The sequence below is a fragment of the Felis catus genome, chromosome B2 (genome assembly GCF_018350175.1).
Source record: "Felis catus isolate Fca126 chromosome B2, F.catus_Fca126_mat1.0, whole genome shotgun sequence".
Taxonomy (NCBI): domain Eukaryota; kingdom Metazoa; phylum Chordata; class Mammalia; order Carnivora; family Felidae; genus Felis; species Felis catus.
The window spans coordinates 104,919,959-104,940,119 of record NC_058372.1 but is presented as its reverse complement, the minus strand read 5'-3'; the positions used below and the strand labels follow the sequence as shown (position 1 = coordinate 104,940,119).

At 36.7% G+C, this 20,161-nt stretch overlaps 1 protein-coding gene across 5 annotated transcripts in view; it reads right to left on the bottom strand.

The window, feature by feature from the left end:
- The window catches only part of LOC101091370 (amine sulfotransferase-like), a 61,948-nt gene that overhangs the window by 10,553 nt on the left and 31,234 nt on the right, over nt 1-20,161 (bottom strand). For 2 of the 5 annotated variants that reach the window (XM_019831118.3, XM_045057936.1), the window contains exons 3-6: nt 13,193-13,348; nt 2,649-2,857; nt 1,640-1,763; nt 297-391 (exon numbers count right to left, since the gene is read on the bottom strand). In XM_019831118.3, coding sequence (XP_019686677.1) covers nt 297-391; nt 1,640-1,763; nt 2,649-2,857; nt 13,193-13,334 — 570 coding nt within the window. In that variant the 5' untranslated portion in view covers nt 13,335-13,348. Of the gene's footprint in view, nt 1-296; nt 392-1,639; nt 1,764-2,648; nt 2,858-13,192; nt 13,349-14,303; nt 14,322-20,161 lie in introns of those variants that run through there. The other 3 variants (XM_045057937.1, XM_011282642.4, XM_019831119.2) reach the window with 2 other exon arrangements.

Genomic DNA, 20,161 nt, shown 5'->3' with positions numbered 1-20,161 from the left:
CATGAAAGAGAGACCAATAGTCTGACTCTAAATAATCAAATGTATGCATATCATATACATACACAGATAATTCCTCACACACAGACGATTTTTGAAAAGAAACTTCCAGTATTAGCTGTAAATGAAAACCTGGCAAACAAAGTACAGAAGTGATACTGGAAAAATGTCTCCTGGTCCACTTCGTCTGGGATCTCAAATTTGATATCACCCTTTGGGTGTTCTGGGCATGAGCAATCAATACGTTCAGCCAGGCTGCCTTACAGATTCTATGAAGTCACTAATGTCACTTTTCTCACCTTTATAAACTCCTCATACATCATGAACTCGATGTTGAAGAGGCTTTTGTGCTCATGCCAACCTTTGATGTGGTCAAACCAAAGGCTTCCCAGCACTGCGAGAAGAATAGATAGTCATTAAGTAAATGTGTTGAACACACTGAAAATGAGTTATAGTCTTAGGAGATGCAGGAGTCTTTAGTAACAAAGAAGGAAAAGGAAGTGTGCTGCTAGAGTCCTGATTTCCCCTAGCACCTGGTTATGGGAGAACCATCAAGCTTCTACCAGAAAACAATTACATGAACTCGAGGAGAAATTAGTCTCTTAAAATAGACACAAAATCAACATAGCATGTGGTTAGAAAAACCAAGGAGGAAAATGGAGGAAAGAATCCTCTCCTTCTGACTCCTCCTGGTCTTCCCAAGCACATAGAACTTTTTCCTGGCTACATGGAACATGTGGGTTCCCTGAGGAGTCACTTCTGCTCTGCACAGTACATTTGACACTAAACATAGCTCTCCTGTTCCAGATCATCACCTCTACTTCAGAGGACTGGCTCCTGCTCAACCAGCTACAGTGGTGCCTCCTCACAAAAGGAAGTGCGGGGGGTGGGGTCCTGGCTTGCTTAGTGGATAGAGTATACAACTCTTGATTTCAGGGTTGTGAGTTGGAGTCCCATGTTGGGTGTAGAGATTACTTTAAAAATAAATAAAAGTGGCGCCTGAGTGGCTCAGTTGGTTAAGCATCTGACTTTGGTTCAGGTCATGATCTCATGGTTTTTGAGTTGGAGCCCCGCATAGGGCTCTCTGCTGTTAGCACAGAGCAGACTTCAGATCCTCTGTCTCCCTCTCTCTGCCCCTCCCCCACTAGTGTGCACTTCCTTTCTCTCTCACTCTCTCTCTCTCAAAAATAAACATTTACAGATAAATAAATATATAAAAATTTAATAAAAAAGAAAGAAATATGGAATAGAACTTTATCAAATAGAAGCTCCTGGCAGCAGCCATTTGCAATATGCAGTGCAAAGCTCCAAACCTGTGATCTGAACTGAGATTCTTCTCACTGAGCTAGAACAGAAACCCCTGTGCTTATGAACCACTGTTTTCATAGCTAAATGTAAATATTCCTTTGTGATACGACTTTGTAATCTTGACAGTCTACTGAGAGAAGCCAGGGGCAGCATAATTTGTAACAATGGCAGGGCATGGTCATCTAGGACAACCCTACCAATGGCTTAATACATTGATTACTCACCCTCATTCAGCTCTACTTCAGCTTCTTTTTTACCCTCTGTCATATTCACTAAGCTTAAACCTCACTGCAGGACAGCAAACTTATTACTTGCTTTATATAAGTTTATTTACCTTTTCCTTCTAGAAATAGTTTCATGAATTCCTCAATGGTACTTGTAGCAGGTAATGGCATCTTCTTTGAAAAGTGAAAATATGAGCACATAACATCCTTAGGGTTTCTGTATACATAAATAATCTGCAAAGAAAGGAAGTATTCATTATTTCTGTTGCTTTCATTACATCATATTTTTACCCGAATACCTTCCAATTGGGTGAAGTATATTTTTTCTTTTAACTTTATAGTTTCCTAACTATGTCTTGTAGACATTCAGTGTTCTTTGTATTTTGGGTTTCCCCTTCTCTACATTGCGTCTCCCTCCATGATTGGCCTGTGGCTCTCAATTACTCCGCCAGACACACCTCTATCCATGGTACCCAACCAAAATAGGTGGAAGTATGAAAAGGTAGTGGTGAGCATCCTGAGAGCAGTGAAGGAATTGCTAGTATTGTAAGCGCACCTAGTAAGTAAGCTAATTAAAAAAATGAAAGGAGGGGCGCCTGGGTGGCTCAGTCGGTTAAGCGTCCAACTTCAGCTCAGGTCAGGATCTCACGGTCTGTGAGTCCGTGAGTTCGAGCCCCACCTCGGGCTCTGGGCTGATGGCTCAGAGCCTGGAGCCTGCTTCCGATTCTGTGTCTCCCTCTCTCTCTGCCCCTACCCCATTCATGCTCTATCTCTCTCTGTCTCAAAAATAAATCAACGTTAAAAAAAAATCAAAAAAAAAAAAATGAAAGGATATATAATCTAAAATGTGTATTATATTATAATTTACATTATAAAGTTAATTAAATGCACAGATATACACTCTTTCATTTTTAATGGCTGTATTACATATGTGATCAGGAAAAGGGTACAAGATAAAAATCAGATTCTCCACGATAAGAACAAAATGGCTATTGAAAATAAAAGCATGTCAAATGCCACATTTGCTTCAGCTTGATGAATGCAGTGTCAGTGTAATGAAAGGAAATGAAATAAAGAAAAAGAGCAGTTATCTTTCAACAGCCATAGTCTCTTTCTTACTTTGGCTTTTTTGTTCTTCAGGCCACTTGGAACCAAATAGTATGGGAGGTGGGTAGTGAAGAGACGAGGAGATGGTCTTTTAACAAAATCCGTGTTTTGATTGGGGTACTCAAAATAGGGAACTCGCAAAACCGTCTCCAGATTCCCAGTGCTTTTTCGATGTTCATCAAAATAAATCAAGTTTAATATCTGCTGAAACCAGATGGTTCCTGTAAAACAATTATTTTTGTTTTCAATGATGTACAAATGTCTCCAAAATGCAGATAGAATTGCCATCAGTATTTTAATAAGAGTTTGTTCTTATAACATGTATAATGGTAATTTGGTCAGAATGGAATTTTTAATATATTAAAAATGCAGTATGAGTAAAAGAAAACAAACATTTTCTTTATTTTTCCTTTTAAGGAGATGCTACATTTGAAACTGTGGGCATTTGCCGCACTAATTGATTCTTTGAATCTTCTGTGCTTTCTTCTGCTTCATATATGGGACTTTTAAATTACCTTCTATGTCTGTCTCTAGATTTCCTTCCACAAGCCCACTCATAGGACTTTAGGTAATATAAACAAAAAGAAAAAAAAAGGAATTTCACTGAAGGAGTCACTTTCCATTTTTCCCCCCTTCCCCATGTTTCCTACTGTGCACATGATGTCCACCTAAGGAAATAGTGTTTATTATAAATCCCTAAGGAAAGCCCTGTGACCCACATGGAGACAGGAAGGGAAGGATGATGCCTAAAGTTGGGCCTTTCACTGTATGTAGGATGTGACACATTTTTCTGATGACTACTTCTCTTAATTCTAATTAAAGAGGACATTTGTCTCAGGATATTTGGGTGTAATTGCCTGCTTTAGATTTCTTACACTTAATTTACATGATTCATATAAAGATTAAGATTAAAGGTATAAGATTAAAACATACCCTCTATAAAGGTCATGGTTCAGATATATCCAGGCAATGTTCTAAAAAAAAAAAACTTACCCAACTAAAAATCGTAAGTCCCAGAAAGGTTCCAATCAACTTCTGAAATGAGAAAACCCACTGGCCCCTCATCAATTCCCATCCTAGCCTTCCTTCCTAAGACCATCCAATCACCCATGCTAAGCAGCAGCAGCTGGTGAGCTAGATCATTTTTGGGTGCAGAAGCCTTGCTAGCAGGTGCAGGTGGGGTGCAACTTATCTGGTCATCTCATTATCTTAATATTGGTGGTTTTAGTCCTCCAGTGTTGCACAGGGAAGACCACGACCACGTGTGCCTGCATGTTACCTCAGCTGGTAACTCAATGAGTTCAAATTCATGAAAACTTGTTATAAGGCTCTGGAAGGTTTCTTTCATCCTTTTGCTTTCCCAGATAAAAGATACTGCTTCTGCAGGAGGAATCACAGATTCAGGAGGGCTGACAGGTTTTCAATCATGGCACAGTTCTGCAGAGATTCAAACAATATGATGTAAAAATCTCTGCAGAGATTCAAAAATTCAAATATCTGTTTTCAGCTTCTTCTGCCACTCCCCCTTTTACATTTTTTCCAATCCCCCCCTCTCTCTTTCTCTCTCCCTCCCTCTCTCTCTGTCTCTCTCTCTCCCTCCACTTCCCTCCTTTCCTTCCTTTCTTTATTTTTCTTGGCCTATTTGATAGTCAGGCATTAGTGTAATGGGATACGAATTATTTTCTTCAGTTCATGCTATATTAATAACACTGATTCACCAAAGGCCCTCCCTCTCTGTTTGTCCATTTATTCTCTTTTGCTGTTTCAATTCCTACTACTACCCCCACCACAGAAAAGCAGGTGTTGGGGTTTAAAGTGCATTCCTCATTGGAAAGTGTTCTTGTGGAACGTGTATTGTTGTATGTGTTTCTATTTCCTATCCATGTGCATCATTTCTTTCTGTTTGCCACTGTGTGCTGTGGTTTGATGTTCATTTACATGCTACATCTGATCCAATGTGCCTAATAGATGCTGTCTATGTTTCTGGGTGTGCATTCCTGCACTGACCTATCCATTTTCCACCAATGGACACCCCAACCCAAACAACACTGCCATGTATATCCTCATTCGTGTTCACTATGTACCTGTATGAGATTTTCATAGGGACAAATATTCAGGAGAGGAATTGCCTGTTATAGGTGTATTTTAGTTGTCCAGGTAGTGCCATACTGCTTTCCAAAGAATGGCTGCTTTAAACTATTCTCCCAGGGGTAAAATGCTTATGCATATACATCTCTCTGCACTCCTTGCCATGTTCAGATCTACTCATTTTCTAATTTTTGTCAGTCTAGTAGATGTAAAGTAATATATCATTGTCTACCAACTTGGGGTTTTTTTGGTATTGGCGGAGGGTGGTTTTCTTCTGTAAATTTTCCGATTATTTCTTTGACTCTTTTTATTCTCAGATTGCTGCCCCACACTTGATTTGTAGTTCTAATATATGGTAGATAAAAAATATTTTTTCATTGTAGACATAGCATGTATATTCTTTGTCACCTATTAACTTTGCCCAAATGATTCTTAGTGAAGCAAAACCCAAACTGCTTAACTTTGATGTAACTGAATTTATTAAAGTTTAAAGTTTTGCCTGTATTTTATTTTTTGTTTCAAGTTTTTTATTTCAATTCTAATCTTTTAACATAGAGTAATATTGGTTTCAGGAGTAGAAGTTATTGATTTATCAATTACAAATAACAGCCAGAGTTCATCACCACAAGTGCCCTTTTTAATGCCCATCACCCATCTACCCCATTTCCCACACACCTCCCTCCATAAATCCTCAGTTTGTTCTCTATCATTAAGTGTCTCTTGTGGTTCGTTTCCCTCTATTCTCACCCCCGCCATGTGCTCATCTGTTTTATTTACTAAATTCCATGTGTGAATGAAATCATATGGTATTTGTCTCTCTCTGACTGGCTTATTTCACTTAGCATAATACACTCTAGCTCCAACCACATTGTGGCAAATGGCAAGATTTCATTCTTTTTGATGGTTGAGTAATACTCCATTGTATGTATAAAACACATCTTCTTTATCCGTTCATCAGTCTATGGGCATTTGGCTCTTTCCATAATTTGGCTATTGTTGAAAATGCTAGTATAAACATTGGCATGCATGTGCCCCTTTGAATCACTATTTTTGTATCCTTTGGGTAAATACTAGTAGTACAATTGCTGGGTCATAGGGTAGTTCTATTTTTAACTTTTTCAGGAATCTCCATATTGTTTCCACAGTGGCTACACCAGTTTGCATACCCACCAACAGTGTAAGAGGGTTCCTCTTTCTCTTCATCTTTGTCCATCATCTATTGTTTCCTGCACTGTGAATTTTAGCCAGTCTAGCAGGTGTCAGGTGGTATCTCACTGTGGTTTTGATTTGTATTTCACTGATGATGATTAATATTGAGTATCTTTTCATGTGTCTGTTAGCCATCTGGATGTTTTTGGAAAAAAATATATTCCTGTCTTCTGCTACTTTCCTCACTGGATTATTTGGTTTTTTTTTTAAGTGTTGAGTTTGATAAGTTCTTTATAGATTTTGGATACTAACACTTTATCAGATGTGTCATTTGCAAATACCTTCTCCCATTCCATAGGCTGCCTTTTAGTTTTGTTGTTTGTTTCCTTCACTATGCAGAAGTTTTTATTTTGATGAAGTCCCAATAGTTCACGTTTGCTTTTGTTTTCCTTGCCTCTGCCGATGTGTGTGGTAGGAAGTTGCTACTGCTGAGGTCAAAGAGGTTGTTGCCTGTGTTGTCCTCTAGGATTTTGATGGTCCTGTCTCATATTTAAGTCTTTGATGCATTTTGAATTCATTTTTGTGTATGGTATAAGAAAGTGGTCCAGTTTCATTTATCTGCTTGTTCCTTTCCAGTTTTCCCAAAACCATTTGATAAAGAGTCAGTATTTTTTTTTTACACTGGATATTCTTTCCTGCTTTGTCAAAGATTGACCATATAGTTGTGGGTCCATTTCTGGGTTTTCTATTCTGCTTCACTGATCTCTCTGTGTGTTCTTCTGCCAGTACCATACTACCTTGATCATTACAGCTTTGTAATATAACTTGATGTCTGTAACTGTGATGTCTTCAGCTTTGTTTCTCTTTTTCAAAATTGCTTTGACTCTTCAGGAAATTTTGTGGTTCCATACAAATTTTTTGTATCTTTTTAAGTTTGCTGTAGCTCTGTGAAAAATGCTGGTGTTATTTTGAGAGGAATTGAAGTAGTAAAGTAAATTGGGTAGTAAAGACATTTTAACAATATTTGTTCTTTCAATCCATGAGCATGGAATATTTTTCCATTTCTTTATGTTGTCTTAAATTTCTTTCAGAAGTGTTCTAAAATTTTTAGAATATAGATATTTGGTTAGGTTATTCCTAGGTATCTTATGAGTTTTTATGCCTTTGTAAGTGTAATGCTGATTTCTCTTTCTGCTGATTCATTTTTGTTGTAAAGAAGTGAAACTTTTTTCTATGTTGATTTTGTATCTTGTGACTTTCCTGAATTTATGTATCAGTTCTAGAAAATTTTTGGTGAAGAGTTTTGTGTTTTCTACATACAGTATCATGCCATTGGTGAATAGTGAAAGTTTGACCACTCTCTTGGCAAGTTGAATATATTTTATTTCTTTCTGCTGTCTGATTGCTGAGGCTAGGACTTCTAGTACTATGGCACATAACAAGTGTGACAGTGGGCATCCCTGTCTTCTTCTTGACCATAGCAGTAAAGCTCTCAGTTTCTTCCCATTGAGGATGTTGTTAGCTCTGGGTCTTTTATATATGCCCTTTATGATGTTGAGTATGTTCCCTCGATCCCTACTTTGTTGTGGGTTTTTATCATGAATGGATGTTGTACTTGGTAAAATACTTTTTCCTGCATCTACTGAGAGGATCATATTGTTCTTATTTTTTATTTTATTTTGTGTAGTATATCACATTCATTGAATTTCAAATATTTGTTTCTTTCTATATCATATATTTCTACTCTAATCTTTATTATTTCCCCTCTTCTGATAGTTTTAGGCTTTATTTCTTGTCCTTTTTCCAGCTCTGTTAGGTATAAACTTAGGTTGAATATTTGAGATTTTTCATGGTTGCTGGATGTATTTATATATTGAGGTTCTTGTTATATATCCCTTCTTATGTATGCTTTTGCTGCACCCCAAATTTAGTCCTTTGTGTTTTCATTTTCATTGGCTTCCATGTATTTTTTTTCCAATTTCTTCTTTAATGTACTGGCTGACCCATTAATGCTTTAGTAGAATTACCTTTAACCTCAATGAATTTGAGGTCTTTCCAAATTTTTTTCTTGTGGTTGGCCTCAAGTTTCATAGTATTGTCTGATATTATGCATATTATGATCTCAATCTTTTTGTACTTGTTGAAGACTGATTTGTGATCTAGTATGTGATCTATTCTGGAGATTGTCCCACTTGCACTTGAAAAGAATGTGTACTCTACTTCTTTAGGATGAAATGTTCTGAATATATCTGTTAAATCCATCCAGCCCAGTATGTCATTCAAAGCCATTGTTTCCTTCTTGATTTTCTGCATAGATGATATGTCCATTGATATAAGTAGGGTATTAAAACCCCCTACCATTATTGTATTATTATCAATGAGTTCCTTTACGCTTGTTATTCATTGTTTTGTATACTTGGGTGCTCTCAAGTTGGAGGCATCAATATTTAAAATTGTTAGATGTCCTCATTGGATAGGCTTCTTAATTGGGACCTAGAACCCTTCTTCATCTCTTGTTACAGTCTTGGTTGAAAATCTAGTTTTTCTGATATAAATATTGCTACTCTGGCTTTTTTTTTACATTGGCTTGCGTGATAAATGGTTTTCCTTCCCCCCACTTTCATCTGCAGATGTCTCTAGGTCTTAAATGAGTCTCTTGTAGGCAGCATATAGATAAGTCTTGTTTGTTTTGTTTTGTTTTGTTTTGTTTTGTTTTTACCCATTCGAACACCCTATTTCTTTTGATTGAAGGACTTAGTCAATTTAAATTTAGAGTGATTATTAATAGATATGAATTTCATCCATTTTATTACTTGTTTTTTCTGGAGATTTTCTCTGTTCCTTTCAGTCTTTGTTGTTTTTGGTCTTTCTTAATTATTCAAAGAGTCACCTTTAATATTTCTTGCAGAGCTGGTTTAGTGGTCATGAACTCTTTGAGATTTTGTTGGGAAACTCTTTATCTCTCTTTCTATTCTGAATGATAACCTTGCTGAATAGAGTATTCTTGGCTGCATATTTTTTCCCATTCAGCACTTTGACTATATCATGCCACTCCCTTCTGGCCTGCCAACTTTCTGTGGATAAGTCTGCTACTATCCTTATTTATCTTTGTAAGATAGGGATTTCTTTTCCCTTGTTTCTTTTAGGATTGCTTTCTTATCATTGTATTTTGCAAATTTTAGTGTGATATGTCTTGGTGTTGGGCTGCTTTTGTTGATTTTTCTGGAAGTTCTCTATGCCTCCTGGATTTGGATGTCTGTTTCCTTGTCTAGATTAGGGAAGTTTCAGCTATAATTTGCTCAAATAAAACTTCTTCCCCCTTTTCTCTCTTCTTCTTCTTCTTCTTCTTCTTCTTCTTCTTCTTCTTCTTCTTCTTCTTCTTTGACTCCTTACACATTGTAGAGTCCCTGGGTTTCTTATGTCTACATTTATAATCCAATATTTTCCTTTTCCTCTTCTTCTCAGCTTCATTATTTTCCATAATTATCTTCTATATCACATATTAATTCCTCTGCTTCTTCCTTCCTATGGTCATTACATCCAATCAGTTTCACATCTTGGTTATAGCAGTTTATATTTCAGCTTGACCAGTTTGTAGGTCTTTTATCTCTGCAGTAAGGGACTCCCTGGTGCTTTCTATGCTTTTCTCAAGCCCAGTGTTCTTATGATTATTGTTTTAAATTCTGGATCAGCCATATTATTTATATATGTTTCGATTAGATCTTTGGCCACCATGACTTTCACTTGTTCTTTCTTTTGAGATGAATTCCTCTGTCTTGGCATTTTGTCTAGGTATCTGTCTTCTGTAACTTAGAAAAGCCAGTTATCTTTCTTGCTCCTGAGAGTAATTGTTTTGTAAATAAGAGGTCATATAGTGACCAAGGACTGGCATTTCAAGAAATGTTTCTGCTGTATACTGTGCGCACTCTGCTATTGTATTTTGACTGCTCTTTCCCTTAGGTCATTCATCTGCAGAATTTCAGTTTACCTGAAGTGTGAGTGTTTCGATCTTGTCCAGTGTGTAGAGAGTTTTAAGTAGATATGTTTTGGTCTGCTTGTTAAAAGAGGCTAGCTCCAATTTCCACTAGATCTGAAACTTTGCAGCACTCTATAATGGGTAGATTTGGTGCATATGGAGATTTGTGCTGGTCTTCTGCTGCCACTCTGGCTCTCAGGCACACTTGCCCTCATACAGAAGCACCTGCAGGCTTCAGGCAGTTGGTCTTTGTGTAAGCAGCTCAAGCTTCCACTGCAGGTGCTGTGCTGCTCATTGTAGTCTGTCTGTGCTGATGAGTGGGGATAAAAATTGAGTCAGCTAGCTCTATCCTCCCTGGAGAGGGAAATTCATGCCCAAAGCTGTTCCAGAAGCCCTCACAGAAGAGCAAGCTATCTCCCTTCATTGTTCTAGACATCCCTCAAATCTCTGCCTTCATCCTGTCTATGTCTCAGCCATCTGCCCACCCAGCAGTGCAGTGCTCTCTGTTTTATTTCATGCAGGGACTGGGTTTTAAAGCTCTAAATTTTAGGTACCAGGTGCAGTGTGGATCCCTGCTGATCCTCTGGGTGAGGGTCTCACACGGGGCTGGTGCTGGTTTGTTCCAGAAGGGCAGTTTCACAAAGCCACAGGGGCTTGGAGTGTATGGTAAAGCACATCAAAAAGCCATCCTCAACAACTGTCCCTGCTTACATTTTGGTGAAAGAGCAATGCAATCACACCTGCAGGCTCTTTTGTCTCCTGAAAGGCAGCACCGCCTCTCAAATGTACTCCATTAAGGGTAACTGTCTCTCCCAGTAAAATCTGGGGGATCCTCACACCAAGCTTTCCCTCTTCTGGGCCTCTGCCTTTCTTCTCCACAGGAGTACTTCTACACCTACCAGGATCCACCCTGGTGATGATGAGGACTTCTGCAACTTTAGACTTTGAGCTTCGCACCTTATAAAAACTTGTGATAATCAGCTCATCTCATTTTGCCTGTCAGTGGCTTTGGGGAAGTGTTTTCTTGTGCAATGCCCTGCACCCTGCCCTTCTCCCTCCTCTCTCTCTCTCTCTCTCTCTCTCTCTCTCTCTCTCTCTCTCTCTCTCTCTCTCTCTCTCCCCCTGATCAGGGTTCCCTCCCCTCTGCAGTAGCAGCAGTACTTTTCTTGCCAAAATCGTGTCTCCACATCTCCTACCTTACATGATGTGGTCTCTTTTCTCCCCCTTTTGTGCAATTTGTTCACTCAGTCCTCAGAACAATTTCCTGGGTATTCAGAATAATTTGATATTTATCTAGCTGTGTTCAAAAAATGAGGCAACCATGGGTCCTCCTACTATTCCAGGACCTTAACCCCAGAAAGAAACCTGTATTTTCTTCTTTGGACATTTGTTTAATAAGTTTTTTTTTTACCATTCCTAAGTCACAGTGATTTTCTTCTGTTTTTATAATATAAATCATTATATAGTCTTATCTTTAATATTACTGTCTTAGTACACTTGGGGTTCACTCTTTTATGTGGTGTTAGGGATACAGCTGTATTTTCTGCATATAGTGATCCATATTTCCCAACATTACTTTTTAAAATATTTTTATTTATTTAATTTACATCCAAGTTAGTTAGCTTATAGTGCAACAATGATTTCAGGGGTGGGCTCCTTAATGCCCCTTACCCATTTCGCCTATCCCTCCTCCAACAACCCCTCCAGCAATCCTCTGTTTGTTCTCCATATTTAAGAGTCTCTTATGGACTCTTAAAAACTGAAAACAAACTGAGGGTTGATGGGGGGGGAGGGAGGGGAGGGTAGGTGATGGGCATTGAAGAGGGCATCTTTTGGGATGAGCACTGGGTGTTGTATGGAAACCAATTTGACAATAAATTTCATATATTAAAAAAAGAAAAAGAAATAAGTGTTTAAAAAATTTAAAAAAAAGTCTCTTATGGTTTGTCCCCCATCCTATTTTTATATTACTTTTGCTTCCCTTCCCTTGTGTTCATCTGTTCTGTGTGTTTAAGTCCTCATATGAGTGAAATCACATGATATTTGTCTTTCTCTGACTAATTTCTCTTAGCATAATACCCTCTAGTTCCACCCACATAGTTGCAAATGGCAAGATTTCATTCTTTTTAAAAATTTTTTTTAATGTTTATTTATTTTTGAGACAGAGAGAGACAGAGCATGAACGGGGGAGGGGCAGAGAGAGAGGGAGACACAAAATCGGAAGCAGGCTCCAGGCTCTGAGCCATCAGCCCAGAGCCCGACGCGGGGCTTGAACTCACGGACCGCGAGATCGTGACCTGAGCTGAAGTCGGACGCTTAACCGACTGAGCCACCCAGGCGCCCTAAGATTTCATTCTTTTTGATTGCCGAGTAATACTCCATTGTATATATATACCACATCTTCTTTATCCATTTATCCATCAGTGGACATTTGGGCTCTTTCCATACTTTGGCTATTGTTGATGGTGCTGCTATAAACATGGGGGTGCATGTGCCCCTTCGAAACAGCATACCTGTATCCCTTGGATAAATACCTAGTAGTGCTATTGCTGGGTCATAGGGTAGTTCTATTTTCAATTTTTTGAGGATCCTCCATACTGTTTTCCAGAGTGGCTGCACCAGTTTGCATTCCTACCAGCAGTGCAAAAGAGATCCTCTTTCTCCGCATCCTTGCCAGCAACTGTTGTTGTCTGAGTTGTTAATGTTAGCCATTTTGACCGGTGTGAGGTGGTACCTCATTGTGGTTTTGATTTGTATTTCCCTGATGATGAGTGATATTGAGCATCTTATCATGTGTCAGTTGGCCATCTGGATGTCTTCTTTGGAGAAGTATCTATTCATGTCTTTTGCCCATCTCTTCACTAGATTATTTGGTTTTTTTGGGTGTTGAGTTTGATAAATTCTTTATAGATTTTGGATACTAACCCTTTATCTGATATGTCATTTGCAAATATCTTCTCCCATTCTGTTGGTTGCCTTTTAGTTTTGCTGATTGTTTCCTTCACTGTGCAGAAGTTTTTTTTTATCTTGATGATGTCTGAAGCAGCTACCTAAATGGTAAATATTCCTACATTGTTTTCCAGCCCACTTCAGCATTTAGTGTTTGACAGGCCATCTTCAATTTATCTACTTCAACATTTTTTCCATTTCCTTGACAAAAAAAAAAGTTATAGCTACACTATAAAAGACATTATTTCATAGGATACAAAATTCATTTAACTCTATACTATCTAATAGATTAAGTGTATATGTCTCTATATAATATTGGTAAAAAGACTGAGTTACCATATTATAAAAAGTTATCATTTTATTCTTACATTAGCTATCAGATTACAGAACTCACCAGATTTGGGGTATGTGACTATGAAGACATCATCTTCTCTGATTTCAAAATCATTTAATGTTTCTAGAAAGCCTATATCAAGTCCTGGGCGGCTAAAATAATATCCTTTAAAGTTGAATAAAAATGAGTCTATGTCTTCCATATTTCAGTTGCCTGCTAAGACAGAAAAAAATATTTGAAAGAAATTTAGTAAAATTTTATGTTATCTTCCCTTCTGTATCTTCAGTTGTTGGTCATATACTAAGAGAAGAAATTGATTTCTTGTTTTCTCCACAAACACTGATAACCAGCAGGCTCTCAAAGCTACTATCCTGGATTTGAGATGTGTGGAGTTTGGTCCAATGCCAGGAGCCAGTTGTTCATGGGATGGGTCTTAGTTTTATGTGTGTGTGCTCCATTTTTGTAACCACAGGAAAAATAATTAAAAACTAATTATGTAATTGCAAAAAAAATGCTCTTAATCAGAAATCATACATAATATATATGTATAGCTATATAAACAGTAAAAATGAATATACAAACTTGACTTGAATAGGCTTTAGAAACATTTGTCTCTTGCCACTCCATATACAGCTGGGTTTTTCATCCCTGGAACTGAAGTACAATATTTTAGCTTTTAGCATGTTTATAGAAGTTTTCTTTATATACTTTCTGGGTATGAGTTATCTATTCATAAGGTTTTTGGTAACTTGTAATTTAAACTTTGTTTTATTTCCTAACTTGCAACTTGTTTAGAGTAATTGAGAAGGTACAAGTATGAGCTAACAGACATGAATGTATTCCAGGATACTTGATAAATTGCGTGTGAGCAGTTAAATTGTCAATAATGACCATGTGAACAACGGCACAAAGTATGAAAGAAAACATTCAAATTATGGATCATATGTAGATAGTGAAAATTAAACTTTGTGACTCATCATTGATGGATATATTTTGCCTTTCATTATTATCAGTCAGTAGCCTTATGAGAAAATCTTATTTTGATACTTATGAACTCTGAGGTTTTAGTTGACTTGGGGGTTCTTCCAGATGACTCTGAAGTGTACTTTTTTTCTATTTCCCATAATAGTTGGTCACTGGAAGGCTGACAAAAGAAGACCTTCAGACTCACACAATTCAAAAGCAATTCCAGGAAGCCTGGGCCAAGAGTCATTAAAGGAAAAAGGGAAATAAGTGATTGTTTAGAAATATATTTTTATAGTCACACTGTTACTGGAAAAACTGGGATTGATAGTGTCTATTTACAAAGGAGACTTATGAAAGCTGCAAGTTAGTTGCAATCATCAACATGAATTCACATCCAAGGAAGGAAGTCGGGGACCAGACAGGCAAGGATGGAGGAACAGAGAGGAGATAAGTTATTCTGTCTCTAGAGTTATTTAAGGCATCTCTTCTTTGCCCTCTTGTGTTTAAAGAAACAACCCAATTTATACCTCCATACCCATTGGTTCTAATATTAACCCCCAGTGTTAAGAAGCAGTGGCTCCCTAAGAGTAGTCAATTCCATATCTTGGGACCAAAACTAGAACTATGAGCCTGTAACATCTTGATCATTTCATAAAATAAATATAATTATATCATCTTATATTCTACTTTTATTAGATCCTAGTATAATTACTATCATGGCGAATTATATCTTTCTTTTAGTATATGTTCCTAAATCTCTAAATAAATATTTAAAATAATATAATGGTTCAGTTTATTGAAAGTCTAAGCAAAGAGTTGCAGTATATTTTTGTTTCATACATAAGAACTGATAGCTTACATACAATTAGCCTAGTGTTTAGAACATTGCCAAATATCTGAAACTGCATAAATAGTACAGTTCAGGGGCGCCTGGGTGGCTCAGTCAGCTAAGCATCCAACTTCAGCCCAGGTCATGATCTGATAGTTCGTGGGTCCGAGCCCCGTGTTGGGCTCTGGGTTGACAGCTCAGAGCCTGGAGCCTGCTTCAGATTCTGTGTCTCCCTCTCTCTCTGCCCCTCCCCCACTCATCCTCTGTCTCTCTCTCTCTCTCTCTCTCTCTCTCTCTCTCTCAAAAATAAATAAATAAACATTAGAAAAAAATTTTTTTTGATTTGTACAGTTCAGACAGGAGAAAGGAAGCATACTATGGTCACCTCTAAAAGTACCAATTTTGCATATGAATTTTTTTAGCTGAAGGCAATTAAGAATGAGCAGATACAGAATCTTTTTTATATTTTCCTAAGTTCTTAAAAGAATCTAGATGAGGGTGCCTTTACCATGAAGAGAGCTACTCCCACATATAACTTTTTATTTCTGAAAAACTCCAACCACATGGCAGGACAAACATCTGTTAACCAAAAGTGAGCTCTTCTCAACTTCCTGTGAATTGTCTTCCCCCTTTTTGAATACCCTACCCTTTTACCTCATTCTTCTTAGGATGGTATATAAGCCTCAATTGTCATATTGTTTTGGACTCTGTATGCCTTTGTGGGGCTCCCATACGTATATAATTAAATTTGTCTCCTGTTAATCTGTTTTATGTCATTTTATCTATTAGACCATCCAAAGAACATAGAATGGAGAAAGGAAAAGATTTTCACTCTCAGTAAAGAATAAATAAATTCACTATACTAGTTCTTCGAAATGAAGAGTTAACTTCTGAAATAAAAGCTAGTGGGAGGAATAATTCTGTTGCTGCTGATGGAGAAGGACACAGATAAAGACTAAATTTTCCAGGAGGAGATTTAATGATTCAACAGTTAGCAGAGCTCCCATAATCAGGAACTCATTGAGAGGGAGGGATTAGGCTGATATTGAGCAGTAGATCATCCAATAATCTAGTAAAAATCATCGATACATTTCCCACAAATAATGGATGGTAAATGGTTCAAGAAGCTGGGTGCTATTCAGAGCTATTGGGCAGGGATCAAAGTCTCTGCTTTTGAATTATACCAGAAAATAGGGATGTATTTATTTGTTGTCCCACTCATGATTCTCTAATGCCCGTAGATAAGGAGTATAATTATTAGGTTGTTTCTACATCAATGGCACTACTATTGGTGTCTTAAGTCTTTGTGTTGTTTCTTATCAAACAGGAATGAGAATACGTGTATGTGAACAACTGAGAAGTTGAGAGGAGAAATCCATATCTACAAGGAGTAAATACAAAGCTTTGAAGGATTAGGCACTTTCCCCAATTCTTTTTATTTTATTTTTTTTTATTTTTTAAATATTTATTTTTGGGAAAGAGACAGAGTGTGAGTGGGGGAGGAGCAGAGAGAGAGGGAGACAGAATCTGAAGCAGGCTCCAGGTTCTGAGCTGTCAGCACAGAGGCCAGTGTGGGGCTCAGACTCACGAACCACCACGAGATCATAACCTGAGCTGAAGTCGGGGGCTTAACCGACTGAGCCACCTACGCGCCCCACACTTTCTCCAATTCTACTATATGCTTGACACAAGTGTAATACTCATGATAAGCACCAATCACCATTTATCTGCCATTATCCCCCTCAGTTTAGTCACTGTTGGCAAGGACTTCATAGCACTGTATCAGGGGGAATGATGGGTCCTGGGGTTCGCTCTTCAAGTACAGTTTTGTGACCTGTTTTTCATGGGCTCCGCACTCTGTCCAGTAAGTTTGTGGTTTAAACAGAATAGACATAAAAGATAAACATTCTAATTCATAAGAATTCACTCTAGTAAATCACTATACAAAATAAATAAATAAATAAATAAATAAATAAATAAATAAATAAATAAAACAATGCAAAAAAGCAGAACAACCACTTCTTGAACAAGATCAAAATCCAGAGAATGTATTATCAAAAAATTTCCATTTTCCACAAAAAGTACCATGTTCCAAAAAATAGGAAAGTGTAACACATATTCAGTAAAAAAAAGAGCAATTAATAAAAACTGTCTCTGAATGGACCCACATGCTGGATTAGCAAAGAAAACAGCTATAAAAAAAATACATTCATTTGTGAGTCACTAGATCTAAACTACAAGTTTGACCTGACAGATAAAAAAAAGAATCATGGAACATGAGGACAGATCAATAGAGAAAAGAATGAAATGAACAGAGAAACAAAGAATGAAGAAAACTGAACATAGCCTCAGGGAACTGTAGAATATATCAAACATATCAACATATGTAACAGAAGGAGAGAAAAAGAGCAGAAAAAAATCTTCGGAGTAATTGTGGCCAAGAACTTCTCAAGTTTGATGAAAAATAGTAATTTACACATCCATGAAGCTCGACTAATAAGTAAGATAAACATGAATAGGTCTAAACTATACATATCACAGTTAAACATTGAAACATAAATTTTAGGATTGTTTATTTCTGTAACACATGTTTTTGCTATTTTGATGAATATTACATTGAAAATGTAGCTGCCTGTGGGTAGTATGGACCTTTAATGAAATTAATTCTTATCCAGAAACACAAGATGTCTTTCCATTTGTTTATGTCTTCTTTGATTTCTTTCAGCAAAGTCTTGTACTTTTCATTGTACAGGTCTTTTATTTCCCTGGTTAAATTTACTAAGATTTTATTGTTTTTGATACTATTATGAATGAGATATTTTTCCTTATTTCTTTATTTTTCAAATGTTTTATTTTTACTGTAAAGGAATTAAACTGATTTCTGTATATTGATTTTGTATCCTGTAATTTTACTGATTGTTGATTAGTCTCAACACTTTTATGATTGATTCTTTAGGATGTTCTCTTTATAAAATCCTATCTTCTGCAAAGAGTGACTATTTAACTTCTGCTTTTATGACTTGGATGCCTTTTATTTCTACATCTTGACTAATGACTCTAGTTAAGACTTCTGGTACCACAGGAGAGGTGAGAGTGAGCATCTGTGTGTTGCTTTTGATCTTACAGGAAACAGACTGAGATTTGCATGCAGACCAGGAAGTGCCTTCAGGGATAACACATGATGGAGTGAAGGCAAGTGTTCTGGGCAGAGGGAGAAGTTGAACTGGAGTGCAATAGCTTTGGGTAGTATGGATATTTAATGAAATTAATTCTTCGAATCCACAAACATGAGCTGTCTTTCTGTTTGCTTATGTCTTTGATTTCTTTCAGCAAAGTCTTGTAGTTTTCACTGTAAAGGTCTTTCGCTTCCCTAGTGAAAGTTACTAAGATTTTTTGTTTGTTTTTGATGCCTAGTATGAATGAAATACTTTTCTTTATTTCTTTTTCAGATGTTTCATTATTTCTATGTAGAAATGAAATTGATTTCTATATATTGATTTGTATCCTGCAGTTTTACTCAGATTGTTGACTAGTGTCAACAATTTTATAATTGACTCTTTGGGATTTTCTATATATAAAATCATATCTTCTGCAAAGAGTGACTATTTTATGCCTTTCTGATTTGGATGCCTTTTATTTCCATGCTTTCCCTAATTACTTGAGGTGGGATGTCTAGTATCACTGGCGAGGTGAAAGTGGGCATTCATGTCTTGCCCCTGATGTTAGAGGAAAAACTTTCAACCTTTCACTATTGAATACGATATTAGCTGTGGCTGTCATGTATATAGTTCTTAGTATTCTAGATACAACCCTTTTCTACTTAATCTATTAAGGGCTTTTATCATGAAAGGATGCTGTGTGTTAGCAGTTGCATTTTCTGTGTCTAGTGAGATAATCATGGTGTTATCTTTGATTTTACTGACATATTACCTTTATTGAGTTATGTGTGTTGAAGAAAACTTGCATCCCAGAGATAAATCCCACTTGGTCCAAGTGTATAATATGTTAATGTGTTCTTGAATTTGGTTTGCTTTTTTGTTGAGAATTTTTCCATTAGAGATATTGGTTTATAGTTTTCTCTTCTTGAAGTGTCCTTATCTGGTTTTGGTATGAGGGTGACACGGGCTTCACATAATTAGACAGGAAGAATGCCCTCTTCTTTGATATTATGCAAGAGTTTATGGCAAATCGCTGTTGTTGCTTAACATGTTTGGTGGAATTTACTTGTATAGCCATCTGCTCCTGTTTTTTTATTATTATTATTATTATTATTATTATTGGGTTGATTACTGATTCAATGTCGTTACTCTTCATTTGTCTGTTCATATTTTTATTTTTTCTTGATTCAGTCTTGGTAGGTGATGTGTGTCTAGAAATGCATCCATTCCTTCTAGGCTTTGTAATTTGCAGGCATACAATTGTTTATAGTAGTCTCTTATACTCCTATCTATTGCTGTAGTGTCAACTGAAATGTCTTCTTCTCATCATTAATTTTATTTGATGCATCTCTCTTTTGTTCTCAGCTAGTCTAGCTAAAGTTTTGAAATTTGGTTGATCTTTTAAGAACCAGAGCTTAGTGTTGTTTTTTTCTTTTTATTGTTTTCCTTATACACATTTTATTTATCTCTGCTCTGGTCTCTGGTCTTTATTATTTCCTTCCTTCTTCTAACTTTGGGCTTAACTTCTTGTTCTCCAAGCTGTAAAATTAGTCTATTTGATGTCTTACTAATTTTTTGATATGTGTTGTTATTAAATTTCCATTCAGAACAGTTTTTTCTGCATCCCATAAGATTTGATATGTTGTTTAAAAAGAAGTTTCATGTGTTTTATTTCCATTTAATATGTTTTGAGGTAATGTTTTACTTTCCTTTTGGTTTATTTTTGGTTCATTCATTACTCAGAAGTGTGCTGTTCAGTTTCCACATATTTGTGGATCTTTTAACTTTCTTATTGTCAGTTTCATACATAGAGAAGATAGTCTGAAATTTTCTATGATTTTTTTGTCCTATTTTATAACCTACGCTGTAGAATAATGAAATGAATGTGTACTTTGCAGATATTGGATGGAATGTTCCATAGATGTCTCTTAAGTTCATTTCTTCTAAGGTATGGTTCCATTTCAATGTTTCCTTTTGATTTTCTGTCTGGATAAGGTATCTACTGCTGATAGTGGAGTAATGAAGTTTCCTACTACTACTGGATTGCTGTACAATTCTCCCTTAATATCTGTAAGT